Source organism: Drosophila biarmipes, chromosome 2L, assembly GCF_025231255.1.
Source record: "Drosophila biarmipes strain raj3 chromosome 2L, RU_DBia_V1.1, whole genome shotgun sequence".
In the NCBI taxonomy this organism is placed as follows: Eukaryota; Metazoa; Arthropoda; class Insecta; order Diptera; family Drosophilidae; genus Drosophila; species Drosophila biarmipes.
Genome location: NC_066612.1, coordinates 12,884,477 through 12,894,220, shown reverse-complemented (window position 1 = coordinate 12,894,220; position 9,744 = coordinate 12,884,477). Strand labels below are relative to the sequence as shown.

Genomic DNA, 9,744 nt, shown 5'->3' with positions numbered 1-9,744 from the left:
TTTCTGCCCAGCTGACCTTCACTTAACATTAGAGCCGAGAAGCAAAACAAACATAAAAACAAAAAAGAAGGGAAGTATGCAAACATTTTCCATGTAATTGGCAATAAGCCACGTCTTAATGCTAGGCCAAACACTCCGCCCACGCATACACACGCGTCTCAATGTTTACACGGCTTGGCCCGAAAGCCCCCCTATATATTACCCCTAACCACCTTATAGAGAGCCCCTAACCCTCCCCAGTGTCGGTGGCATCGACGGGGATGTGGCAACCTGTTGACATCGAAACGCCTCGTGGCACGTCCACTAATTGCTCCTGACAGTGGCAACAGGTCGGATTTTGCCAGCCGAGCTGAACATTAACTTTGGCCAACGTTAATGCCTTACGCTCGACTGGCCACGCCCTTTGACCCCCGACACCGGTTTTCGGTTGATTTATTTGTCCACCTTAAGCCTTAGCCCAGCGACCCGAGCCCAGGACCCCGCACATCGGACCCCGACCTTTCAACCCCATCCGCACGTCATGCTCCACTGTCACTTTGCATTCTTGTTGTTTACGCATAAGGAACGAAAGGTGTCAAAAACAACACCCCTACTTCAAGTCCCCCTTTAAATGTTCCTCAACTTAGTTACGTAGGTATGAATCTGATAGAAGAGTCTGCAGAGAAACCCCTCTTCATTATGCTAATTGTTGTTTATCAAAAAGATATTTACTTCAAACCCATATGGAAACATGAGGATTAAAGTTGATTACCTTCTTTCCACTTAAAAAAAAATATTTAAAAGCTTATTTTATATGATTTTATAGAATGCAAAATATTATTTTCTTTCATAAAGTCGAAAAATTAATTTTCCAATAAAAGCTAGCAATTTTTATAAGGCATTATATAGTTTTGGCCCATTTTCCCTGCTTAATTGTGAAATTACACTGTGCCTACATTCAGATCTTTCACTTCACTGCCTCCTTTCGCCAACTGTTTTGAAAAATCTATTTATGGAGGTCAATAAATCTAACCCCACCCCGTCATTATTGCCCACATTTTTACCTGAGTCAGCAAGCTTGTTCTAAGAGCTTCGGCAAAAGCTTTTCTAGCCAAGCAAAACAAAAATTAGAAACAAAGAAAACAACATTCATTGCGATCAATTGCAAAAATATTTACCAGAAAATCGAAATCAGAGCAATTTTTCGGATTTATTTGGTTTAATTGACAGTTTTCCTGTTGAATAATTGGCCAAATTAAGTTTTGTGACAGGCCAATCAGTGCAATTCGTTGGAAAAGTGAGTGAGAAAATTAAGCGGATTTTTGGTGAAATTTTCATGTGTCAATTTTGGGAGGCTGCCGATCCACTGTTCAGAGGGGGCTCGGAAAAAGGGAAAGGCTCTTTCCCAGACACTTGTTTACCATGTGAAAATTAGTTGTCTCCCAATTAGATCGAAATTAGCAGCCAGATAAAGTCGGACAGCTGCGCTCGTGCCCACAGAAAGATTCGATTAAGGGGCTCCAGCTCCAGCAGATTTGTTTATGTTTAGATATGAGAGTGGTGTCTGCTCTCAAACCACTTTTAATATGGTCTCCCTAGATATTCGTTATTATACAGTAAGCCATCATTTAAATGAAGAATAAATAATTTAAGTTAAGTTACATATAAAGTACGCAAAGAGAAAAAATCAAGTTATATGAAAATCAGTTAGAAAGAGTTAATAATTATATATAGGTTTTTATTTAATTCCCTTGTAGGATGAGATTAATCCATATAAAAAATTAAAGTGGCTGTCTTTTTTGGTTTTTTGAATAACTACGTTTATAAGGTTTTAGATAGTGAGTACTAACTGTGTTTATATCGTGAGCAAACAGTTTGGTCTGGTCAGGTCTGGATTTGGAAGAGGGGTTTTCTGTATCGGTGTTTGTCTGAGCATGCTTTTGGAGCATGCTGCGGTTCCCAGACTGCGTGATTCACTTTGGCAGTCAACCTCTATAAGTGGCACTAACCCAGAAAATACCTTAGCCACATGCCAATGACGGCACAGTTTATGAAAGGGAGTTTCCTCCGTTTGTATAGTTTAGAAATCGGTGTGAGATCTTATGCAGAGCATTAGATAATAGCTACGTATTTGGAAAATTTTTCAACCAATGGAAGATGCCAAATCATGTGTTGATATGACAAGCAATAAATATTGAATCAATTGTATTTACTATTAGTAAATATTAGAGTATGATTTAATTTACGTTCATTTTAAGCTGATATACAGTTTTATATCAACTTTAAAAATGTAAGAAAGTAAAAAACTATTAAAAAGTAGAAAGAGTTTTGTCGGAGATTTTATGTTTTGTTATTCTTAAACATATATTTTTTTTAACAAAGCATACTAAAAATTCAAAAAGTTATATGTCATTTTACAAGAGAGAAATATACTGTAAAACATTTTTTAAGCACCTATTAGAGCCTACCTCCCCGACTTGTTGGCCCTATAAGTACTGGTAGATTTTCCCTACGTCCCCCTCTCCAATTTCCCTAGATTTCGCGTGTCGCGCCCATGCTGCGACTATTTTTAGAGTCACTGTTGTCGCCTAATCAATTCCACTGCATGTAACAAATATTTGCGACCCGAAATCGCTTTGACATCGTGGTGTGGGATGGGACTGGGCACAGGGATAAGGATGGGGTGATTAGGGGGATTTCGTCCTTAGGTTACCTCCCGCGGGGCCACGCTTATCGGCACGTCAAAGGGATTTGGCGAGGACGAACCCGGAGACGTAACCAGATTTGCATGCTCATGGCTAATTAACGAGGATGGTCCAAGTAAATGAGAGGACGGGGGTCTCCCTGGGTTGTGGGTGGAATTTATGAATTTCGGTTTTTGTTTTATTGCCCTCGAATGTGAACTTTACGATCTGGAGGAGAAGGAGGCAATGCACGCACCGGACACGAAGGCAACGCATGATGCACTGAATCAGAGAATCGGGCTGCAGGGTAGTGGGTGGCGTATTGCCTTTGTTCTATAGCACAAAAACCGGACGACAATGTTTGAGGAAATCACCACCAGCGGATCATTATAAAACTGCAGCTGCCGGGGAAAGAGCCAGTCAAACCGCCTCGCAGATCCATCAGGGACAGGTGTCGATAGCTACTCGAAAAGTTCCAGGCACTCCACCACATAAAGGTGTCTTGATCTCCAGAGCCCATTGTACCTAGGTGATAATTTCCCGTGGAGAGGGAGAATCTCGAGAAGAGACTCCCCATCGATTTGGGTTTCTTATCGCCAGCGAGTGAGAACTATCAAACGGCCATAAAAACAAGTCTCATCCAGAAAATCTCCCAGTTCAAACTGAGACACTGAGACATCAACACGTTGATAAGCCAAATCCAAGCGCGAAACTAATCTTCGTCACATAATAATTTCAGTGAAATCCATCGTACTACTTTTCGCATTCCTTCTAAACGCGACAAGGAGTTATCAGGAAGTAATAAAAATGCCGGAGAAACAAGTGGCCCCTGTCATAAGTAACCTGGAAGGTTTCGAGGCTAATTTACCAGGGTAAGTTGAAAAAATTAAATCATCAACTACGGAAGTGTGACCTTGCCCATGGCATGTAATGAGCAAACTACTGATAAGCTATACGCTACTTTTCATCATCTCTCTGCTTAATAACTCAGTGTTCTTAAAACAATCTTAGAAACCCTTTTAAATTTGATCATACAAGTAAAGATTAATTATATTATTAATTTAAAAACATTTTTCCAAACAATTATCGAAAATGTTTGTATATAAAAAACTAAAAATTATCTAAATCAATTTATTACTTTTTATTTTTATATTATACTTTCTTATAACTACAAATATATTGACAGATTTAAATTCTTTGCAGTTATCTAAATTCCCAACTTCCGGTAGCCGTACTCCTGGATTATGATGGCACTCTGGCTCCCATTGCTGATAATCCCGCCAAAACCAAAATGCCTGTGGAACTGGAAGCCATTCTCCACAAGATAGCCAAGCATCCCCAGGTTTTCCTAGCTGTGATCTCGGGTCGCGGGCTCAAAGATGTCCAGAAACAGGTGAACATCGATGGCATCACCTATGCTGGGAATCATGGCCTGGAAATTGAGTATCCCGATGGCTCCAGGCACGATTACGAGTTGCCCACAGAGATCCAGAAGAACTACACGGATATGGTTAGGGAACTCAAGGAAAAGGTGGAAAGGAATGGAGCTTGGGTGGAGGATAAGAAGGTGTCACTCACCTACCACTACAGGGATACTCCCGTTGAGCTGAAAGATGAACTTAAAAAGAAGGCCTCGGATATCTGCCAAAAGTTTGGCTTCAGGGCGAATCAGGCCCATGAGGCCATCGAAGCTAAGCCCCCAGTGAATTGGAACAAGGGAGAGGCTGCCTTGTATATCCTGAAACAGAAATTTGGTGATAAATGGGCTCAGGAAGTCAGTGTAGTCTTTGCTGGCGATGACACGACCGATGAAGATGCCATGAGGGTGAGTTAAAAGTGTAACTATCTCTAAATATTTGTATTAAATATATTGTATTACTTTATTTTAGGTCCTCAGAGGCTTGGGTCGCTCCTTCAGAATTTCTGCAGATGCTCAGATCCAAACTTTTGCCGATTTCCGATTGCCCAAACAGGCTGTGATGACCGATCTTCTCAAATGGATAGCTAATGCTTATGTTTCCTAGATATGCAAATTTTTAATAATCTAAAAAAATATTTTCGTAAATTTAAAAAAGTTCTAAAGTCTAATATTAAACAATTTTGAATTTAGTTTGTGCGTAAGCAATATTAAAAATGTTTTCTTCTAGATTTTCAAATAATTGTAAATGTTTAGTTAGCGAAAATTAAAAATAAAATAACCTTTTATAAGCGTATAAATAAATATTCAAAACATTTTACAAAAAATCTTAATTTATCAGTCTTGACAAGAACTAATTCTTTAAGTTGGAAAATTAGTTCAAGATCAACTCGGATAAACACCTTCCATAATCCGGCAAAAAAATATTTGTGTTGATTTCAAGATTATCCGAAACAAAATTGCTCATTAATCTTAAAGCTCCGCGTTTGAAGATCAAAAGAAAATAAATAAATCATCGAATGAAATGTTTTGCGTAGAACATTGATCCAGAGAAATGACTTTTCCGTTCTGACCATTCCGTTTCTAGACAGTAAAAAGACAACTTGGAAAATCTTACTAGTTGCCATGATTAAATAACAAATGTTCCAGATCCATTAAATGTTTTTTACTTCTATATATTAATACGCTGATGATGATGATGATGAAATAGGCAAAACAAAGTGTGTCATCTTACAAGAAACACTGCCAAAACACAAGCAACCTCAAACAAAGGTGCACCAAAAACATCATCAAACATATACACACCACATATAGGGTCCCCACCCTGCACTCCGCCAAATCAAATGTTTCGGCTATATAAATGGACGCCTTGTGTGTATTCCTCGCTATGTATAAATGCCTCGAATACAGTCGAAGATCCATTATAGAATGTGTTTTTTTATGCGCATATGCCTCATAAATATTGTGGGAATTACTTGGCCAACGTACGGGGCCAGAGTTGCCACCACTATTTTGGGAGAGGCTGACGAGAACGGAGAGCGAGATGGGATCTTGGATACTTATAGATTCCCAGCGATATATGACTGCTGAGGATAGCTGGTCATTAGTATTAAATCGGTCGAGGAACGTCCAGCACGTCGCGCGGTATCCGAAAATACAAAATATTTCGTAAACCTAAGAATCAGAGATACATATAGAAAATGGCTGAGCAGAAGAAGGCCCCGCTCTTGAAAAAGGAGGAGGACTACGTTAAGGCCCTCGAAGGGTGAGTTTTCAGGGATCACCCGTGCAGGAACTTCCAGGATCTAAAGAACTCGGTTCCCTCGACAGCTTCATTAGCCCCGAAACCGATCAGGTGGTCCTGCTGCTGGACTACGATGGCACTCTGGCCCCCCTCACCGAGGAGCTCTCCGTGATGCCCAAGGATACGGAGATCAACATCAAGAAACTGGCCGCCAACGAGAAGATCTTCATGTGCGTCTTCTCCGGTCGCGAACTGAGCGAGATCAAGAACCACCTCAAGTTCCCCAATGTGACCTATGCCGGCAACCACGGTCTGGAGGTCGAGTATCCTTCCGGCAAGAAGTTCAAGATCGAAATGCCCGAGGAACTGCTCGAGAAGCACAACAAGCTGGTGGCTGAGCTCAAGGAAAAGGTGAGATATAAGATATTATATTTCAAAAGAAAAATTGAGAATTTTGCTTTAAATTAAGTCAAGCATATAGAAATGTTTGGACCAGTAAAAATAATATATCGAAGTCTAGATAAGATAAACTTAGTGGTGTAAAATGTCCTAACAGTTGAAAAGCGTAGAAAGAAGCGTAGAATAATCAATGGATCGAACCTATTAAAGATAAAGCCGACTTACAAAAGTGGAGAGTAGAATCTTTTACTTATTTTATTTTAAAAAAGGATACATGTTTTAATGTTTTAATAGAACTTATTCAAATGTTACAAAATCTACAAGATTTACAAGATACTAAGCTCGAATATCTCCCCTGCAGGTCGTGTGCTCCGGTGCCTGGGTGGAGGACAAGAAGATCTCCGTGACCTACCACTACAAGGGCGTCACCGACAAGCTGAAGGCCAAGCTGATCGCCGAGGCCAAGGGCCTGATCCAGGCCCATGGATTCCAGCTCATCGAGACCCCCTACGCCCTGGAGGGCAAGCCCCGCGTGAACTGGGACAAAGGTTAGTTGGACCCGATGCTCCAAAGGGGCTATGCATACACCCGTCATCGTTAAACAATTTGCCAACTGTTGCCATCCATTTGCAAGCTGTCCCCATGGCATTCCTTTCAGCTTTCGCCACTTCGGCACCTGCTAGAAACAATTCGATTTTTGACTCGACGGTTCGATGATTTAATTATTGCTAAAATTTCTCTATTTTCTCTACATCCCAACGGGGACCCGACGTGGGCGTCTTTCACAAAAAATATATTCTGGGAAAAATTTCACACACACACGGCTCAAAATTTTACTCACAAAAATCAGGCAAAATTAAAACGTCTCAAAGAAAACATATACACAATGCGGCGCATATAAAAAAATGTTTCGGCAGACAAAACATCCCGCAGCCAAGTGATGTCTAAAGCGCGCCTAAAACTATATATACTTGTCGCCTTATATATAGTCAGTCACTCGCCCGATTCCTTATGATAAATTAACAAATCTTTGTAATTTCTCATAGACACAAGATTTCGCTTTCGTTTCTAAAATTGCTCATCACTTGTTTTTGCTGCGAGTCACAATATTTGAGGAAAGTTTCCGTTCCACTCGAAAAACACACTTTTCAGCTTGGCGGGGATGTTTGTTATTTTAGATTTCTAGAGATGAATGAAGCCAAAATGAAGCGAAACCAATTTAATTTGATGACGTTTAGAACTAACGATGCGTTGTTTTATAGAGGGGAAATCTTATGAGTTTTGAGTTTGAATAATTTGTAAGGTTTCAGATCTAAAGAAATATATACACCCGCTATTTCCAAAGGGAAATTTAACCAACGTAAAACTAAAAAAAAGAAATAATACAAAAATAATATTAAAATTAGAGAGTTTTAATATTTATTTGGTTGAAAGAAACCTTATTTAACAAATCAAAAACCAAATATTTTTTATTTCGAAATTTCACTATCTTAATATACTTGTATTCTTTATCTTAATATACTTGTATTCTCAATCTTTGATCTCCGTTAATCCCAAAAAAAACTATAAATATTTCTGCATTTCCCGAATTCTCAAAGAAATATCTATAAAAAATTGTACCCCTCTTGAAGAGATTTATGGAAGCCACTTGTCACCCCTGTCCTCTAGAAGACAGCGAACCCATTCCCATCGAATTGTCGCTCAGGCCAATGAGCCGTGGCGACAAAATACATGGAACACATTTAAACAGATATATTCGTGTATAAAATGCGTGAAAATCAAAAATTAATTATGATGGTGTACGCCTCCAAAGGCAATAAATTCATAGGGGCCAGAGCGAAATTATTGCAAAAAAGTAAGAAGCCGACAGAAATTCGAAAAACGTTGTTGTGATACATTTTTGTGAAAAATTAAATTCTCGACGGGCGCATACAAAAGAGATGAAGAATTGTTGGTGCCGTCTGAAAAATAAGAGAAAACTGCAGCATGGGGCGGAGGAGGTGGAAAATCTGTGAGCAGACTGCGTCACCAATTAAACAAAAATGTGGCGTTAAACGCCAAGAACGGAAGGGGAAAACTATATAATTAAAATAATAAGCGGAGGTAGATTAATGTTCCATTAACTTGATGTAAATGTACTGATCTTACTGCACACCAAAGGCCGGCTAAATGTTTCGACTTCATCTATTCAAACACTCACTTGGCCAAAGCAAATTACGAAACGAAAACTAGAGAAGATCCGCCCACGTAGACACCTAAAAATAATTCAGAGATGAGGAGGAAAAATTCGGTTCTGTTTCTTGGTGCTGCAGGCGGTTTATATGATCTAAGATGTGTGCCGAGAAGAATTCTAGACGTTTGAAAATATTGTTCTCGCTTGTTTATCGAGCGATTTTGGATGGGTTCCAGCAGTGCATAGTTATTTGTACAGATTCCACATGGCTTCCACAAGAAGTAGAGCATTCTTCAACAGCAGGTTGCATTTAAACTGAATTAGACAATATTTTAAGATAAATTCCAATTTAAAAAAACGATTTTCTGAAAAAAGAAATGTAGTCAATAAGTAATGGGCTATTATTATTTGTTAGCACACGCACATCATGCTACCTCAAATGTGTTTTAATGGATTTTAATAGTCAGCAATTTACTGAATTATTTGATAAACCAAACAAATATCTGGTCAACATTGAGTAAATAAACATGTGTTTATAAGAATTTCAATGCATAATAATATCTATACCTTCTGAAATGAATAAATACCATTAATTATTAGTATGATCCTAATAACTCTAAAAATCAGGGATATCAACTCTATGTACCTATGTTTACCCCACCTTTTTATTTAGTTCTTAAAACCTTATAACTATAATTCTTTATAAACCTTATAAAACAAGTTAAATAAGAGTTTCCATTTACCTTTCAGGTGAGGGCGCCAAGATGATCCTGGAGAAGCAGTTCGACGCCGACTGGGCCAAGAACCTGAAGATCATCTACGTGGGCGATGACACCACCGATGAGGATGCCATCAAGGTGCTGCACGGCATCGGCAAGACCTTCCGTGTCTCCGAGCTGCCCACACTGAAGACCTATGCCAACTACCAGATCAAGACTGTCGAGGAAGTTGGATACCTCCTGAAAGCCGTGCAGGCCTACTACGAGAAGAAGAAGAAGGCCTAAGCGCTTCGCCAGAGGATATTAAGCTTAAGCTAAATTCCACGCACACTCACATTAAACACATCATAGTTACACCTAGACGAGAAGGATTCGTCTAGCTGAGTCACAAAAACACAATACTCGTTGACTTGATAAGATATTCCCTCTCGAAACCCCTTTGTGTCTTTGATTTTGCCAAATAAAACATTTTTCATAACTTATGTATGAGTTTGTTTATAGTTTTGTATGCAAAATACAGGTTAATAAACTAAATTTCTTTAGATTTTGGAATTCTTGGCCAGGTGCCTAGCTTGCAGACTTAGTTTTCAGTTTGTATAAAAATGTTCACTTATTAGTTTTGCTTTGCA

The 9,744-nt window shown here is 39.2% G+C and overlaps 2 protein-coding genes across 6 annotated transcripts; both read left to right on the top strand.

Moving 5' to 3' along the window:
* The first annotated feature begins 1,124 nt into the window (after positions 1–1,124).
* Positions 1,125–4,884, top strand: LOC108034326 (trehalose-phosphate phosphatase). 5 transcript variants are annotated; one of them, XM_017109200.3, is made up of 4 exons: positions 1,125–1,276; positions 3,403–3,535; positions 3,867–4,488; positions 4,553–4,884. In XM_017109200.3, coding segments are annotated over exons 1-4 (891 nt in total). In that variant the 5' UTR covers positions 1,125–1,275; the 3' UTR covers positions 4,688–4,884. The 5 variants fall into 5 exon arrangements, with proteins under 5 accessions (XP_016964689.1, XP_016964691.1, XP_016964690.1 ...); XM_017109202.3 differs by lacking the exon at positions 1,125–1,276 and adding an exon at positions 3,016–3,160; XM_017109201.3 differs by lacking the exon at positions 1,125–1,276 and adding an exon at positions 3,174–3,192.
* A 795-nt stretch (positions 4,885–5,679) lies between these two features.
* Positions 5,680–9,597, top strand: LOC108034227 (uncharacterized). Its single transcript, XM_017109073.3, has 4 exons — positions 5,680–5,845; positions 5,911–6,235; positions 6,585–6,771; positions 9,147–9,597. Exons 1-4 carry the CDS (start codon positions 5,781–5,783, stop codon positions 9,398–9,400), a joined length of 831 nt encoding a protein of 276 aa, XP_016964562.1. The 5' UTR covers positions 5,680–5,780; the 3' UTR covers positions 9,401–9,597.
* The last annotated feature ends 147 nt before the right edge of the window (positions 9,598–9,744 follow it).